Source organism: Procambarus clarkii, chromosome 18 (genome assembly GCF_040958095.1).
Source record: "Procambarus clarkii isolate CNS0578487 chromosome 18, FALCON_Pclarkii_2.0, whole genome shotgun sequence".
Lineage (NCBI taxonomy): Eukaryota > Metazoa > Arthropoda > Malacostraca > Decapoda > Cambaridae > Procambarus > Procambarus clarkii.
The window spans coordinates 1,671,227-1,690,168 of NC_091167.1; the positions used below are offsets into that span (position 1 = coordinate 1,671,227).

The 18,942-nt window shown below is 46.4% G+C and overlaps 1 protein-coding gene across 1 annotated transcript in view; it reads right to left on the bottom strand.

The window, feature by feature from the left end:
* The window catches only part of LOC123749092 (murinoglobulin-1-like), a 267,218-nt gene that overhangs the window by 22,583 nt on the left and 225,693 nt on the right, over positions 1 to 18,942 (bottom strand). Inside the window, exons 23-25 of the mRNA XM_069326609.1 lie at positions 16,245 to 16,518; positions 15,348 to 15,499; positions 12,923 to 13,135 (exon numbers count right to left, since the gene is read on the bottom strand). Of these exons, the coding sequence (XP_069182710.1) occupies positions 12,923 to 13,135; positions 15,348 to 15,499; positions 16,245 to 16,518 (639 nt within the window). The remainder of the gene's footprint in view (positions 1 to 12,922; positions 13,136 to 15,347; positions 15,500 to 16,244; positions 16,519 to 18,942) is intronic.

Genomic DNA, 18,942 nt, shown 5'->3' on the forward strand with positions numbered 1-18,942 from the left:
CCTTGATTCCCAATTTATCTCTCCATGATTTAGGTTCCCCATGATCAGCAGCTTCGCTCTGATCACACACGCTTTGTGTGTGTGTGTGTGTGTGTGTGTGTGTGTGTGTGTGTGTGTGTGTGTGTGTGTGTGTGTGTGTACTCACCTAGTTGTGTTTGCGGGGGTTGAGCTCTGGCTCTTTGGTCCCGCCTCTCAACCGTCAATCAACAGGTGTACAGATTCATGAGCCTATCGGGCTCTGTCATATCTACACTTGAAACTGTGTATGGAGTCAGCCTCCACCACATCACTTCCTAATGCATTCCATTTGTCAACCACTCTGACACTAAAAAAGTTCTTTCTAATATCTCTGTGGCTCATTTGGGCACTCAGTTTCCACCTGTGTCCCCTTGTGCGTGTTCCCCTTGTGTTAAATAGACTGTCTTTATCTACCCTATCAATCCCCTTCAGAATCTTGAATGTGGTGATCATGTCCCTCCTAACTCTTCTGTCTTCCAGCGAAGTGAGGTTTAATTCCCGGAGTCTCTCCTCGTAGCTCATACCTCTCAGCTCGGGTACTAGTCTGGTGGCAAACCTTTGAACCTTTTCCAGTTTAGTCTCATCCTTGACTAGATATGGACTCCATGCTGGGGCTGCATACTCCAGGATTGGCCTGACATATGTGGTATACAAAGTTCTGAATGATTCTTTGCACAAGTTTCTGAATGCCGTTCGTATGTTGGCCAGCCTGGCATATGCCGCTGATGTTATCCGCTTGATATGTGCTGCAGGAGACAGGTCTGGCGTGATATCAACCCCCAAGTCTTTTTCCTTCTCTGACTCCTGAAGAATTTCCTCTCCCAGATGATACCTTGTATCTGGCCTCCTGCTCCCTACACCTATCTTCATTACATTACATTTGGTTGGGTTAAACTCTAACAACCATTTGTTCGACCATTCCTTCAGCTTGTCTAGGTCTTCTTGAAGCCTCAAACAGTCCTCTTCTGTTTTAATCCTTCTCATAATTTTAGCATCGTCCGCAAACATTGAGAGAAACGAATCGATACCCTCCGGGAGATCATTTACATATATCAGAAACAAGATAGGACCGAGTACAGAGCCCTGTGGGACTCCACTGGTGACTTCACGCCAATCGGAGGTCTCACCCCTCACCGTAACTCTCTGCTTCCTATTGCTTAGATACTCCCTTATCCACTGGAGCACCTTACCAGCTACACCTGCCTGTCTCTCCAGCTTATGTACCAGCCTCTTATGCGGTACTGTGTCAAAGGCTTTCCGACAATCCAAGAAAATGCAGTCCGCCCAGCCCTCTCTTTCTTGCTTAATCTGTGTCACCTGATCGTAGAATTCTATCAAGCCTGTAAGGCAAGATTTACCCTCCCTGAATCCATGTTGGCGATTTGTCACGAAGTCCCTTCTCTCCAGATGTGTTACCAGGTTTTTTCTCACGATCTTCTCCATCACCTTGCATGGTATACAAGTCAAGGGCACTGGCCTGTAGTTCAGTGCCTCTTGTCTGTCGCCCTTTTTGTATATTGGGACCACATTCGCCGTCTTCCATATTTCTGGTAGGTCTCCCGTCTCTAGTGACTTACTATACACTATGGAGAGTGGCAGGCAAAGTGCCTCTGCACACTCTTTCAGTACCCATGGTGAGATCCCATCTGGACCAACAGCCTTTCCAACATCCAGATCCAGCAGGTGTCTCTTGACCTCCTCTCTCGTAATTTCGAACTCCTCCAAGGCCGCCTGGTTTACCTCCCTTTCTCCTAGCACAGTGACCTCACCTTGTTCTATTGTGAAGACCTCCTGGAACCTCTTGTTGAGTTCCTCACACACCTCTCTGTCATTCTCTGTATACCTGTCCTCGCCTGTTCTAAGTTTCAATACCTGTTCTTTCACTGTTGTTTTCCTTCTGATGTGACTGTGGAGTAGCTTTGGTTCGGTCTTGGCTTTGTTTGCTATATCATTTTCAAAATTTTTCTCTGCTTCTCTTCTCACCCTGACGTACTCATTCCTGGTTCTCTGGTATCTCTCTCTGCTTTCTGGTGTTCTGTTATTCCGGAAGTTCCTCCACGCCTTTTTGTTCAGTTTCTTCGCTTCCATACATGCCCTATTATACCATGGATTCTTCTGTTGCTTCTCGGATTTTTCCCTTTGGGCCGGGATGAACCTGTTTACTGCCTCCTGACACTTTTGGGTAACATAGTCCATCATACCCTGTACAGACTTGTCTCTGAGGTCTGTGTCCCAAGGTATTTCACTTAGGAAACTTCTCATCTGTTCATAATTCTCCTTTCGGTATGCCAGCCTTTTGATTCCTAGTTCTTTTTGGGGGAAGATAAGTCCTAGCTCTACCAGGTACTCAAAGTTCAATACACTGTGGTCACTCATTCCCAAGGGCGCTTCCATCTTAACTTCCCTTATATCCCATTCATTTAGGGTAAATATCAAATCAAGCATTGCTGGTTCATCTTCTCCTCTCATTCTTGTTGGTTCTTTGGTGTGCTGGCTTAGAAAGTTTCTTGTTGCCACGTCCAGCAGCTTAGCTCTCCATGTTTCTGGTCCTCCATGTGGGTGTGTGTGTGTGTGTGTGTGTGTGTGTGTGTGTGTGTGTGTGTGTGTGTGTGTGTGTGTGTGTGTGTGTGTGTGTGTGTGTGTTTGTGTGTGTGTACTCACCTAGTTGTACTCACCTAGTTGTGCTTGCGGGGGTTGAGCTCTGGCTCTTTGGTCCCGCCTCTCAACCGTCAATCAACAGGTGTACAGGTTCCTGAGCCTATTGGGCTCTATCATATCTACACTTGAAACTGTGTATGGAGTCAGCCTCAACCACATCACTTCCTAATGCATTCCATTTGTCAACCACTCTGATACTAAAAAAGTTCTTTCTAATGTCTCTGTGGCTCATTTGGGCACTCAGTTTCCACCTGTGTCCCCTAGTGCGTGTGCCCCGTGTGTTAAATAGTCTGTCTTTATCAACCCTGTCGATTCCCTTGAGAATCTTGAATGTGGTGATCATGTCCCCCCTAACTCTTCTGTCTTCCAACGAATTGAGGTTTAATTCCCGTAGTCTCTCCTCGTAGCTCATACCTCTCAGCTCGGGTACTGGTCTGGTGGCAAACCTTTGAACCTTTTCCAGTTTAGTCTTATGCTTGACTAGATATGGACTCCATGCTGGAGCTGCATACTCCAGGATTGGTCTGACATATATGGTATATAATGTTCTGAAAGATTCCTTACACAAGTTCCTAAAGGCCGTTCTTATGTAAGCCAACCTAGCATATGCTGCTGATGTTATACTCTTGATATGAGCTTCAGGGGACAGGTCTGGCGTGATATCAACCCCCAGGTCTTTCTCTCTCTCTGACTCTTGAAGTATTTCATCTCCCAAATCAAACCTTGTATCTGATCTCCTGCTTCCTACCCCTATCTTCATTACATTGCATTTGTTTGGGTTAAACTCTAACAGCCAGTTCGACCATCCCTGCAGCCTGTCCAGGTCTTCTTGAAGTCTCATGCTGTCCTCCTCTGTCTTAATCCTCCTCATAATTTTGGCGTCGTCAGCAAACATTGAGCGGAATGAGTCTATACCCTATGGATGATCATTTACGTATATCAGAAACAGGATAGGTCCAAGTACAGAGCCCTGTGGGATTCCACTGGTGACTACACGCCATTCTGAGGTCTCACCCCTCACTGTAACTCTTTGCTTCCTATTGCTTAGGTACTCCCTTATCCACTGGAGCGCCCTACCAGTTACTCCTGCCTGTTTCTCCAGCTTATGCATCAACCTTTTATGGGGTACTGTGTCAAAGGCTTTCCGACAGTCCAAAAAAATGCAGTTCGCCCATCCTTCTCTTTCATGCTTAATCTTTGTCACCTGATTGTAGAATTCTATCTAGCCTGTAAGGCAAGATTTACCCTCCCTGAACCCATGTTGATGTGTTGTCACGAAGTCTCTTCTCTCCAGATGTGTTACTAGGTTTTTTCTCACAATCTTCTCCATCACCTTGCATGGTATACAAGTTAAGGACACTGGCCTGTAGTTCAGTGTCTCTTATCTGTCATCCTTTTTGTATATTGGTACTACATTAGCAGTCTTCCATATTTCTGGTAGGTCCCCTGTTTCTAGTGACCTACTATACACTATGGAGAGTGGCAAGCAAAGTGCTCCTGCACACTCTTTCAATACCCATAGTGAGATTCTGTCCAGCCCAACAGCTTTTCTCACATCCAGCTCCAATAGGTGCTTCTTAACCTCATCTCTAGTAATTTCGAACCTATCCAAGGTGTGTGTGTGTGAGTGTGTGTGTGTTTGTGTGTGTGTTTGTGTGTGTGTGTGTGTGTGTGTGTGTGTGTGTGTGTGTGTGTGTGTGTGTGTGTGTGTGTGTGTGTGTGTGTGATAAAATTAGTAGTTTGTAACAGTTGATTGATTGACAGTTGAGTGGTGGGCCGAAAGAGCAGAGCTCATCCCCCGCAAACACAACTAGGTGAATACACACACGCAGCCACAGACATACGCACACAGAGCGACAGACACACGCACAGACATTCACTCACACAGCGACAGATTTACGCACACACAGCGACAGACACACGCACACACATACGCACACACATACTCACACACAGCGACAGACACACGCACACATATACGCACACACATACTCACACACAGCGACAGACACACGCACACATATACGCACACACATACTCACACACAGCCACAGACACACGTACACAGACACACTATCACTTACAAGCATCCCCTGCAAAATACTTGAAAGAATAATTAGGCTAAGACTTGTTGAGCACCTGGAGAGCATTGGGTTTGTAAACAAGCACCAACATGGGTTCTGGACAGGTAAATCATGCCTAACAAACCTTTCAGAATTCTATGACAAAGTAACAAGGATAAGGCAATACAGAGAAGGCTGGGCAGACTGCATATTTCTTGACTGCCAAAAGGCCTTTGATACAGTACCGCACATGAGACTGCTACACAAACTTGAGAGGCAGGCAGGAGTAAGCGGAAAGGCCCTAGCATGGGTGAGGAACTACCTAACAGGAAGGAGCCAAAGGGAAATGGTAAGGGGCGAGAAGTCGGACTGGCGAACAGTAACAAGTGGAGTACCTCAAGGATCGGTGCTGGGCCCAATCCTCTTTCTAATTTACGTAAATGATATGTTTACAGGAGTGGAATCCTACATGTCTATGTTTGCGGATGACGCAAAATTAATGAGAAGAGTTGTGACAGATGAGGATTGTAGGATCCTCCAAGAGGACTTAAACAGGTTGCAGAGATGGTCAGGGAAATGGCTACTGGAGTTCAACACTAGTAAATGTAAAGTTATGGAAATGGGATCAGGTGATAGGCGACCAAAGGGACAGTACACAATGAAGGGGAACTGCCTACCTGTAACGATTCGAGAAGGAGACCTGGGAGTGGATGTGACACCTAATCTAACTCCTGAGGCACATATAAATAGGATAACGACAGCAGCGTACTCTACACTGGCGAAAATTAGAACTTCATTCAGAAACCTAAGTGAGGAGGCTTTTAGGGCGCTTTACACTGCCTACGTGAGACCCGTCTTAGAGTATGTCGCGCCATCATGGAGCCCCCACCTGAAGAAACACATAAGGAAACTGGAGAAAATTCAGAGGTTTGCGACGAGGTTTGTTCCAGAGTTACGAGGGATGGGATATGAATAGCGTCTGAGGGAACTGAACCTTACGACACAGAGAAAAGAAAGGAAAGAGGAGATATGATAGGAACATATAAAATACTCAGGGGAATTGACAAAGTGGAAATAGATGAAATGTTCACACGTAATAATAACGGAACAAGGGGACATGGGTGGAAACTGGAAACTCAGATGAGTCACAGAGATGTTAGGAAGTTTTCTTTTAGCGTGAGAGTAGTGGAAAAATGGAATGCACTTGGGGAACAGGTTGTGGAAGCAAACTCTATTCATACTTTTAAAATTAGGTATGAAAGGGAAATAGGACAGGAGTCATTGCTGTAAACAACCGATGGCTGGAAAAGCGGGATCCAAGAGTCAATGCTCGATCCCGCAAGCACAAATAGGTGAGTACACGCACACACATACACTCGGAGGCGGCAAACCAAGCAACCTTGGAGGAATTTGACCTCACCAGTGATGAGGTCAAAAGATGTCTGCTGGAGCTGGATGTGACAAAGGCTGTTGGGCCTGATAGAATCTCACCATGGATACTAAAGGAAGGTGCAGAAGCACTAAGTGTGCCACTCTCTATGGTGTATAACAGGTCACTGGAAACAGGAGACTTACCAGAAAGTTGGAAGACAGCTAACGTGGTCCCAATATACAAGAAGGTTGACAGGCAAGAGGCACTGAACTACAGGCCAGTTTCCTTAACTTGTATACCATGCAAGGTGCTGGAGAAGATCGTGAGGAAAAGGCTCGTAGAGCATCTGGAGGGAAATAACTTTGTAACCACCAACATGGGTTCAGAGATGGTAAATCATGCCTCACAGGTTTAATTGAATTTTATGACCAGGCAACAAAAATTAGGCAGGAAAGAGAAGGGTGGGCCGACTGCATTTTCCTGGATTGCCAAAAAGCCTTTGACACAGTACCCCATAAAAGGCTGTTAAAAAAGTTGGAGCAACAGGCAGGAGTAAAAGGGAAGGTGCTCTAGTGGATAAGGGAGTACTTAAGCAACAGGAAACAGCGAGTAACGGTGAGGGGGGAGACATCAGAGTGGCGAGATGTCACCAGCGGAGTCCCACAGGGCTCAGTACTTGGACCCATCCTGTTTCTAATATATGTGAACGATCTTCCAGAGGGTATAGACTCATTCCTCTCGATGTTTGCTGATGATGCAAAAATTATGAGAAGAATCAAGACGGATGAAGATAGACAGAGACTACAGGATGACCTGGATAAACTGGAGGAATGGTCTAAAAAATGGCTGCTAAAGTTCAACTCGGGAAAGTGTAAGGTGATGAAATTAGGCGAAGGGAGCAGGAGGCTGAACACAAGGTATCATCTGGGAGGGGAAATCCTGCAAGAGTCAAATAGAGAGAAGGATCTGGGGGTTGATATCACACCGAACCTGTCCCCAGAGGCCCATATCAAAAGAATATCATCAGCGGCATATGGTAGACTGGCCAACATAAGAACTGCCTTCAGAAACTTGTGTAAGGAATCTTTCAGAACCCTGTATACCACTTATGTAAGACCAATCCTGGAGTATGCAGCTCCAGCCTGGAGTCCATACCTAGTTAAACACAAGACAAAGTTAGAGAAGATTCAGCGGTATGCCACCAGGCTCGTCCCGGAACTGAGAGGATTGAGCTACGAGGAAAGGCTAAAGGAGCTGAACCTCACATCCCTGGAAAACAGAAGAGTAAGGGGAGACATGATAACCACCTACAAAATTCTCAGGGGAATTGACAGGGTGGACAAAGACAAACTCTTCAGCACGGGTGGGACACGAACAAGGGGACACAGGTGGAAACTTAGTACCCAGATGAGCCACAGAGACGTTAGAAAGAATTTTTTCAGTGTCAGAGTAGTTAATAAATGGAATGCACTAGGAAGTGATGTGGTGGAGGCTGACTCCATACACAGTTTCAAATGTAGGTATGATAGAGCCCAGTAGGCTCAGGAATCTGTACACCAGTTGATTGACAGTTGAGAGGCGGGACCAAAGAGCCAGAGCTCAACCCCCGCAAGCACAATTAGGTGAGTACAATTAGGTGAGTACTCACACAGCGACAGACACACGCACACAACCACAGACACACGTGGGGCCTCGTAGCCTGGTGGATAGCGTGCAGGACTCGTAATTCTGTGGCGCGGGTTCGATTCCCGCACGAGGCAGAAACAAATGGGCAAAGTTTCTTTCACCCTAAGTGCCCCTGTTACCTAGCAGTAAATAGGTACCTGGGAGTTAGTCAGCTGTCACGGGCTGCTTCCTGGGGTGTGTGTGTGTGGTGTGGGGAAAAAAAAAAAAAAAAAAAAAAAAGAGTAGTTAGTAAACAGTTGATTGACAGTTGAGAGGCGGGCCGAAAGAGCAAAGCTCAACCCCCGCAAAAACACAACTAGTAAACACACGTACACAGACACGCTCACACACATACACTCCCATATAAATGTGGGAGGAATTCAGGGAAGAACTGAGGTTAATGAGGGAGACAGTTGCCAACCTGCAGGATGAACTAAGGGAAGCAAAGGAGGAGATAAGAAGCCTGAAGGAGACTTCTCCACAATACCAGACACAAACCGTGCCTCAGGGAGACAGGAATGCTACTGTGGAGGGGACCTCCACACCTCAGCTCTCATTTGCTGAAATACTTAAAACGAGCCCTGAAGCTAGGTCTGCCGTTAAGGAAGTTGCCATGGAAGTGGCTTCCTCTCAGGAAGCGGCTAGATGTACCAGCCGGCTGATAGAGAGAAATAGAGCAGTAGTAGTAGCAGGCATTAAGGAGCAAACAGGGACCAGACCAAAGGAGCGGAGAGACAAGGACAAAAACATGATTAAAGAGATCCTTAAAGAGGTAAGGATGGAGGGAGCTGAGCGAAATGTTGAAAAGGTTTTCAGGCTTGGAAAGTACAACAAGGACAGAGACCGAATGATAAAGGTGGTTTTCATGAGCGAAATCGCGAAAGAGGAATTATTAGAAAGGAAGTGCTGTCTAGCAAGTGGAGAGAAGTTCAAAAGAGTATTCTTGCAGAGGGATATGACAAGGGAAGAGAGAATGCAAGCAGCAGACGCGAGGAAGGAGCGCAGGGAGAGAGAAAGGAATCAGGGAGCCACACCCCCGATCCCTACAATCCCAGAGGGAAACGGGGAACCCTCCTCAAACAGTGCATTAGCCACAGGGAGTGCGGCACCACCCCTTCATTCCACCCAACAGACACCCTACCTGCCCCAACCCCTGTCAGCCCCCCACTAAGTACCCACCTAAGGCACCCCTCTCCTCCCACTCACCCCCCTCCTCCCACTCACCCCCCTCCTCCCACTCACCCCCCTCCTCCCACTCCCCCCTCCCCCCAGGACCTCCCTTCTCCCCCATCCCCCAAGCCCTCCCTTCTCCCACATGCCCTTCCGTCCCTCCCACCCACAAGCCCTTCATTCTCCCCCACCCCCCTAAGCTCCCCACTCTCCCCCACCCCACCTAAGCCTTCCCCTCTCCACCACTCCCCAAAACCCTCCCCTCTTCCTCAACCACCTCAGCCTTCCCTTTCCCCCCACGCCCTCCCCACTTTATTGCCCCCCCAAAACCCACCCCCCCAACCCTCCCCCCCTCACCCACTCCCCCTACCCTCCCCCCCCTCACCCACTCCCCCTACCCTCCCCCCTCCCCCCCCCCTCACCCACTCCCCCCTCACCCACTCCCCCTACCCTCCCCCTACCCCTGCCCTCCCCCTCACCCCTACCCCCCCAAGCCCTTCCTCCTCCACCAGTCTCCCCATACCAGATCCTCCCAGCTCCTGCTCACCCCAGACCCCACAGGTCCTCCCCAGAGGAGAAGCAGAAGAGAGTTAGTTTCAGGGCAATGTACTCGAACATAGATGGGATCACAAGCAAGGCAAGTGAACTAAGGGAAAGAGCACAAGAAGTGAACCCAGATGTAATTGGACTCACTGAAACAAAACTCTCTGGAATCATAACGAATGCCGTGTTTCCCCAGGAGTACACAATAATAAGGAAAGAGAGGGAAGGTAGGGGAGGAGGAGGAGTGGCCCTACTCATGAGAAAGGAATGGAGTTTTAAGGAGATGACTATCCCGGGCTGTGAGGGTTTCAGAGACTACATAGCAGGCACCATGACAATGGGAGGACCAAGGATAGTAGTAGCAGTAATATATAATCCTCCACCAAATGACAAAAGACCCAGTCAAGAGTACGAAAGCAACAACATGGCAGTTAACACTATAATTGAGAGGGCAGCCTCTTCTGCCTGTAGAAATAGATCCCACCTGCTCATCATGGGGGACTTCAATCACGGCAGGATTGATTGGGAGAACAAGGAACCGCATGGAGGCGAGGATACGTGGAGAGCCAAACTACTGGAGGTGGCGACTAGAAACTTCTTAACCCAGCATGTCAGTGAACCCACAAGGATGAGAGGAAACGACGAACCAGCGAGACTCGACCTGGTTTTCACCCTGAACGACTCTGACATAAGAGAAATCAGTTTTGAGGACCCAGTAGGAATGAGCGACCACAGTGTATTGGTGTTTGAGTACCTGATTGAAGAAGGGTTATTGAACTCGAGAAGGGATACCGAAACCAAAAGGTTAGCATACCGAAAGGGAAACTATGAGGAGATAAGAAAATGCCTAGCAGATATAGCATGGGAAACAGAGCTCAGGGAAAAGACGGCCCAAGATATGATGGAATACATCACGCAAAAATGCAAGGATGCAGCAAACAAGTTTGTCCCAGTCCAAAAGGAAAACAGTGAAATGAAGATGAGAAACCCATGGTTTAATCAGAGATGTAGGCTAGCTAAGCAGCAAAGTAAAAGGGCATGGAGAAACTATAGGAATAACAGGACACTGGAGAGCAGAGAAAGATACCAGAATGCCAGGAATGAATATGTTAGGATGAGAAGAGAGGCAGAAAGACAATACGAAAATGACATCGCAAGCAAGGCAAAGACTCAGCCTAAATTGCTGCATAGCCACATCAGGAGAAAAACAACAGTAAAGGAACAGGTTATGAAATTAAGGTTAGGGGCAGAAGGATTCACTACAAACGACAAGGAAGTGTGTGAGGAACTGAATAAGAAATTCCAGGAGGTCTTCACCTTGGAGCAAGGAGAAATCCCAGAGATAAGAGAGGGAATAGCTAACCAGGAACCACTGGAAGAGTTTGAGATTACCAGCGGGGAAGTAAGGAAGTGTTTACTAGAATTGGATGTGACAAAGGCTATAGGTCCAGATGGAATCTCCCCTTGGATACTAAAGGAAGGAGCAGAAGAACTGTGCCTCCCGCTCTCCATGGTGTATAACAAATCACTGGCAACAGGGGAACTGCCAGAAATTTGGAAAGCAGCTAACGTAGTCCCGATATACAAGAAAGGGGATAGACAGGAGGCACTGAATTACAGACCAGTGTCCCTAACCTGCATACCATGCAAGTTGATGGAGAAGATTGTGCGAAGAAAGCTAGTGGAACATCTGGAGCGAAAGAACTTTGTAACACAGCATCAACATGGATTCAGGGATGGCAGGTCCTGCCTCACAGGGTTACTTGAATTCTACGACCAGGCAACAAAAATAAGGCAAGAAAGAGAAGGGTGGGCAGACTGCATATTTTTGGATTGTCAGAAAGCCTTTGACACAGTGCCACACAAGAGGTTAGTGAAAAAACTGGAGATGCAGGCTGGAGTGAAAGGGAAGGTACTCCGTTGGATACAGGAGTACCTAAGTAACAGGAGACAACGAGTCAGTGTGAGGGGTGAGGTCTCAGATTGGCGAGACGTTACGAGTGGAGTACCGCAGGGGTCAGTCCTTGGACCTATACTGTTTCTGATATATGTAAATGATCTTCCAGAGGGTATAGAATCGTTTCTCTCAATGTTTGCCGATGATGCAAAAATTATGAGGAGGATTGAAACTGAGGACGATAGTAGGAGGCTACAAGATGACCTAGACAGACTGAGTGAATGGTCCAACAAATGGCTGTTGAAGTTCAACCCGAGTAAATGCAAAGTAATGAAACTAGGTGGTGGAAATAGGAGGCCAAACACAGGATACAGAATAGGAGATGAAGTACTTAATGAAACGAACAGAGAGAAAGATCTAGGAGTTGATATCACACCAAACCTGTCTCCTGAAGCCCACATAAAAAGAATAACGTCTGCGGCATATGCGAGGCTGGCTAACATCAGAACAGCGTTCAGGAACCTGTGTAAGGAATCATTCAGAATCTTGTACACCACGTATGTAAGACCAATCCTGGAGTATGCGGCCCCAGCATGGAGCCCGTACCTTGTCAAGCACAAGACGAAGCTGGAAAAAGTCCAAAGGTATGCCACTAGACTAGTCCCAGAATTAAGAGGCATGAGTTACGAGGAAAGGCTGCGGGAAATGCACCTTACGACACTGGAAGACAGAAGAGTAAGGGGAGACATGATCACAACCTACAAAATCCTCAGAGGAATCGACCGGGTAAACAAAGATAAACTATTCAACACTGGTGGGACGCGAACAAGGGGACACAGGTGGAAACTGAGTACTCACATGAGCCACAGAGACGTTAGAAGGAACTTTTTTAGTGTCAGAGTAGTTAACGGATGGAATGCATTAGGCAGTGATGTGGTGGAGGCTGACTCCATACACGGTTTTAAATGTAGATATGATAGAGCCCAGTAGGCTCAGGAATCTGTACACCAGTTGATTGACAGTTGAGAGGCGGGACCAAAGAGCCAAAGCTCAACCCCCGCAAGCACAAATAGGTGAGTACACTCACACAGCGACAGACACATGCACACACATACGCACACAGCCACAAACACACGTACACAGACACACTCACACACATACACTCACACAGCGACAGACACATGCACACACATACGCACACAGCCACAAACACACGTACACAGACACACTCACACACATACACTCACACACATACACTCACACAGCGACAGACACATGCACACACATACGCACACAGCCACAAACACACGTACACAGACACTCACACAGCGACAGACACACGCACACACATACGCACACAGCCACAAACACACGTACACAGACACTCACACAGCGACAGACACATGCACACACATACGCACACAGCCACAAACACACGTACACAGACACTCACACAGCGACAGACACACGCACACACATACGCACACAGCCACAAACACACGTACACAGAAAGACTAAGAGACAAAGTAAGGTCACCTGCAAGACAGCACATCCCTGGCCCTCCATAGTGATGGAGACCTTGGTGGGAACAGTGGGCAGCTTTACCAACTGCTGCAGCAGTTTGTTGTCGTCGGTGACGGTGAAGGGGTGTGCCAGGCCGCTAGCTGTCACCGTTGCCACCACGTTCAGAGGTCCCTGGTACAAGTGGGTCTCGTACAGTGCCAGCGCCTGGAGGGCCACCACCGTATCCTGCGTAATGGGCACAAAACGTCCTGTTAGTAAAGACATTTTTCAATTATGATTTTCCCCTAACATTCACGATGCTTCCTTTAACTGAAAATATGTTTCATTGTGTACTTATGTGTTAGTTTCAGATTCAACACCATATATTTGGAAAATTTTCAGTAAACATAATTCCGTTGAGCAATTACAAGTAATATATGTACAGGTGCAAGTATTGTGTAATGCCAACCACTTGCTTCGCACAATCCGCTCTTCATGCTGATATTCTCAAAGTACTTCTGTTTCTCATATTACCTAACCCACAGCTCTCACCATCAAACTTCCCTAACTCTTACATTTGGTTAGCAATATTAATTTCTTAATTAGCTAAGGTTCCATTCGTTTTTAATATGCAGACAAATTTCACAAATGTAATATCCATCTTGTTCATACAAACATGTTTTGCAGTCAACCTTAAACATTTTTCACCTAAACACTATCAAGACAAGGAGCTAGTGTTGTCTCAGCAACACAACTCGCAAAATACGGCAAACTTCTCGCTGTTGCCACATCCCCAAGTACCGCTCCATTATGTAAATTTAATTAGTAGAAGAGAGGGACCTCTTTAGTATTGTTTACAGTTATTCTAGACATGTGTGGAGATGTGGTGCGCCCGTCACGTCCCGAGTACAGGCAACACACACACCTGAAGCACCACCTGCAACAAGGCTAGTCCTGCCTGTGTGTGACGAGACATCCCAGGTACAGGCAACACCCACACCTGAAGCGAGGACCCAGACAGGAGTCGAAGGGGCTGATATTTTATCTGTATACTCAGCGAGAAATCCATGTAACAGTGAACACCAGCCAGTGGACGGGATAATTATCTAAGTGTAGTTCCAGGATGAGAGTTACACTCGTGGTGTCCCGTCTTCCCAGTACTCATTGCAGTATAACATTTTCACACTACTTCGGTATAAACTTTATGCCTACATCATGCCCAGCTGTCAGGGCGCCATTATGCCTGTCAGGCACCTGACAGCTGGGTGGACAGCACTTCAGATTCGTAGTCCTGAGGTTCCGGGTTCGATCCCGGTGGAGGTGGAGACAAATGGGCAAAATGTTTCTATCACCCAGATGCCCCTGTTACCTAGCAGAAAATAGGTGCCTGGGAGTTAGACACCTGCTACGGGTTGTTTCCTGGGGATGTGTAACAAAAAGGAGGCTTGGTTGAGGACCGGGGACGCTAAGCAACGAAATCATCTCAAGATAACCTCAGAATAGATCATATATTTCGCAAAACATGGCAGGCAACACGTGAATAACGACCGAGTTTCCTACACCACTTAAGAGGAGAGCATGGATAAAGAACTCCAAAAGTCAACTACCGGTGGCAGGTCAGAATGTAAGGGGCCCCTCATGAAACATGGCAACCATCAAGACTATAGTGAAGCACTCGAGTCCCACCACCAGTAACACCAGACCCCTGATTTCCTTATTTAAGGTTACAAATCCAACTCTAAACACAAATAACGGGAAGAAGACAGAAAAGCAGCACAAAACAGTGGCTTCCACTTATCCTAACACATCCCTAAAACACTTGAAGGAAACCACAGAATAAAAGCAAGGCTCAGACTCCGCCACTACCACCACCAAGGGAGCAACACCAGACAGCCGTCTACTGCGCCTTAACATCTGGAGCTCGCGGGGACTGTGGAACAAGGACTTAATACACTGGGGGTTCTGTGGTATAAGGACTTAATTAATACACTGGGAGTTCTGTGGTACAAAGTCTTAATACACTGGAGGTTCTGTGGTACAAGGACTTAATACACTGGGGGTTCTGTGATACAAGGACTTAATTAATACACTGGGAGTTCTGTGGTACAAAGTCTTAATACACTGGAGGTTCTGTGGTACAAGGACTTAATACACTGGGGTGCTACATAGAGGACAGCCCAGAAATATGTTTTTCCGTTCCACAGTGCTCAACTTGTGTATATTTCTTTGTCAGTTTCTTTCATATCAGCATTTCTTTTGTTCAAAAGAAATTATACGAGTTCTTCTATTGCTAAAGAACATGAAAGTAAACAAAATTCTGCTAAATTTCCATGCAATAAAATGGTTGGTTGTATAGGCAAGACATGTGGGTAACAATGATGGTTGTATAGGCAAGACATGTTGGGTAACGACGATGGATGTATAGGCAAGGCATGTGGGTAACGAAGGAGAATATTACCTGTGTGGAATAGAATCCTCCTTGGCCATTCCTCTGCGCCGTGATCCACTTGACCACCTTCCTAGCCTGCTGCTCATATTGTTTAGGGTCAAGGGTCATCATGGCTATGATGGCGTAGCCAGCTGTTTCCACCCCTACAGCCTTCGTCTTGCCTGATTATACAATACGTAATTATTGTATGAAACATATCAACCATTTGGACACAGGTAAAATATATCCCTGACCACAAGACACGTAGATAATAATTTTTTTTTCGCTTTGCCCATCAGAGCCTCGAACCCAGAACCAACAAAGCAGAAGACTTGTTCTACCAACCAAGCTACGAGCACCCACAATAAGGGAGGAGCTCAGAGAGACAGCTGGTTTCTCAGTCAGATACCAGTTGTGGTGCTTGTAGCCTGGTTGGTAGAACTAAAGTTGTCTGCTTTTGTGGCATTTGGTTCGAGGCTCTGATGGTCTACGTGAATGAAATGTAAAATAAATTAAAACAAATGCTGTAAACAATCATCTTAAAACTAAAATTCTATTTAAAACTTTTTTGTTAACCGAACAAAATTTATTACATGAATATTTTGATTAGGCTGCAAATATCAAGCCACAATACACGGGTTCTTTGATTAGATATATTTATATTGATTTACCTGTGTTTATTTTCAAATATAAATTATTCTAGGAGTTGCATTTAATAAAACAATAATGAATGACATTCATCTCAATTTTGTTTTGGATATTAGCTTTATTTAAGGCCAATCAAGCTCGCCAAAAATTATAACCATAACTACTTGTCAGTACAACCAGCAAGATTATTCAGTCGTAAGCAAAGTTAAAGAGAAAATAAATATAGTGCTTACGCACTTACTAAGGTAACACCTTATACCCTTCTTCCCCCGACTATACCTGGTCCCTTGGGCAGCTCCCAGTGAGTGGAGTTCTTTGTCACAACAGCTTGTTCCAGCAATTTCTGGAGAATTACTTCGGCTTCAGGAAGCTTAGCCAAGGCGAAAGCATAGGCTTTGAGCGCCATAACGTAGGGGTCAGAGGAGGAGTCTGCTTGTAGACACTGGGCAGCCAAACAGTCGGCCTGGCTGCATGACTTGTCATTGGCCTCCAGGAGAGCAATCATCACATAGGCTGTTAGAGGCACGGGAGAGTCACTTCCATCAATTCCTCCCTGTTAGAAATGTGATAACATATTGTTATAGGATCGCCTGAGTGTTGAACTCTACTGCATGTTCTTGCAAATTCAATCATCAGTTCCTAACACATAACTTACTTTCAATTATTTCATTCTGAAAATCTTCCGCCTCCTTTAACCTTAAATTGCGCATCGCAACATATGATGCTTTGGAGTACTATGCAAGATTTAAATGGCCCGCGGATACACGGGGGTTCACCACACCTTCATCAGGGCTCTTGTAAACAGACGCCATTTTAAAAAAAATCGTGGGGCAAATTTCCGGGTGTTAGGGGCCTTAGTATTGAGCGAGCTACCAAGCCTGACGCATGCAGCACGAGCTCACAGCACTGCTGTTCAGCTTGTGACCACAACATCGCCTAAAAATGTCATAATATACTTGTTCAAGCTATTATTGTTGGGGGTTTCACCTCTCTATTATTCTCTACCCTTACTCTGGGGTAAGCAATAGTTATGCTCAAGGTAACTCACCGTAGCCCTGCGGGTCTTCCCTCGATCCTCACGGCGCCACTGCACGCCAGGAGAGTCTCCCAGTCAATCTTAACGGCCTCCTATTAAGAAAGAGTGAGAACACGACTCGATCACATCGACTGTCGTGTGCCCTCCCCAACAATAGGGCTCTACGGTTAATCACAAGGTCGCCAACTGGTGTTTAAGGTGGCCAGTAACACCCTCAGTGGACTGGTGTATTCAGTGGTAGCCTTAGCAAGGTCACACTCAAAGATCAGGAATCAGGCAGGTACTTATTGTTATCACTCTATGTTTACCAGTATAATATAGCCACAAGATCAATGGAGGGAATGATAAAAACCACTAAGATAGTTTTGTATTTTACTTAAAATGTATGAAAGATGTCACAAAGCCACACAATAATCTATAAATCAACTGATCCTGACTCGGCCGGTAATTCCCACGGATATTATGCGATCACTAGAGGGCAACACTCTCCCCTCCTCATCAAGTGTCAAGAACAGCTGATTGCAATGGCCTCTCCGCGCGAACTTGGCTTGTTTTCTAGATTCACGCGCGCTGTTTCTTTAAAATTTCCAATATTACTAGAAACTCGCACACTCTATATTGGCTAAATAAACCGTATTACTCAGTTACACTGTACTCAGGCTCAAACAGTCTTTTCTACAATCAATGCTATAATGATTCACTGTAATGGCTTCACATTGTTCCTCACTCAACAATATATTATAAACTATTAACACTGGAGTTTTCAGTACTTTCTCTCGTTGGCGATAACGCAATAATTCACTGTACTCACAAATGATTATTCACTGAATGAACATAGACATATATATGGTATATAAATCAATCATCAATACATGGAAAATAAATAGTTTCTGGGCACATAGCCTAACCTCCAAATACTGGCATAATCTTATATATATTTTACCACTATATGTTCATATCAAAATCTATAGAAAGATATACACAACACAGTAAATTTATCACTGGTTCCTGGTGCCTGTACACACCAATAATCAACATGAATATTACAAGTACTCTTGATAGTACTGTCTAGCACACTGGTGCTTTACCGTGACATGGGTGAGACTTGCTCACGACATATAAAATCTTCAGGCTAGATAATATAGCCAAATAATATAGCTAACTAAAGGGGAATGGGGAGGGAACTAGAACCACCTACTTCACCCTATCCTCCGATGAGAGTCGAGATGTAGCTCCTGGTCCTCGTGTCGGGAACGCCCCCACACTACACGTCGTCGTGTCCTACCAGAGCCTCTCGTCGTCCCACCGTTTAGCGCGTCGTCTCCGTGCCTCCTCACTGCAGGTCCGTCCTCCTCCTTGACTTCTTGAAGGTTGGAGTCGGTCTCCTGGCCGTCGTCTTCTCCCAGCAACGGCTGTCGCCTACGTCTCAGCTACAGTCGTTCGGTTTCCCCAAATTGTCCTCTCTTCCTCAGCTACCCAGTGGCTCTGTCAGCCACTACGCTGTCACAAACTGGTGAATTGCCACAGACGTCAATATACGTCACTGCACGGCTTCACTGCTACTGGCACAGTACCTGACTGGAGCACTTGTTGCTCAAATAACCGTCAATTCCCTCTTCTGGTTCAACACATGAACTAGGGAAGACTTCTCAGAGTACTGGCGGACTTCAGGTGACGCGTAAATCCACGGTAGTGGGAAACAGCTGTCCGACAGATAGGACCACTCGTCGCACGTCCGACCTCTATGACGTGTCGTGACTGACTGATGGCGCCAGCCCGGCGCGCGGACTGGACCCCCTTCCTTCGTGACGTCACTTTCGCCACGGGAGGTTTTCATTGGCTCCCGGTGCCACATTGCTGTCGGTGACCAATTCGGTGCCACTGACGTCACACGGTTTTGGCGGGAGATCAGGGAAGCCAGCGCCATCTTGGCTCCCTAAA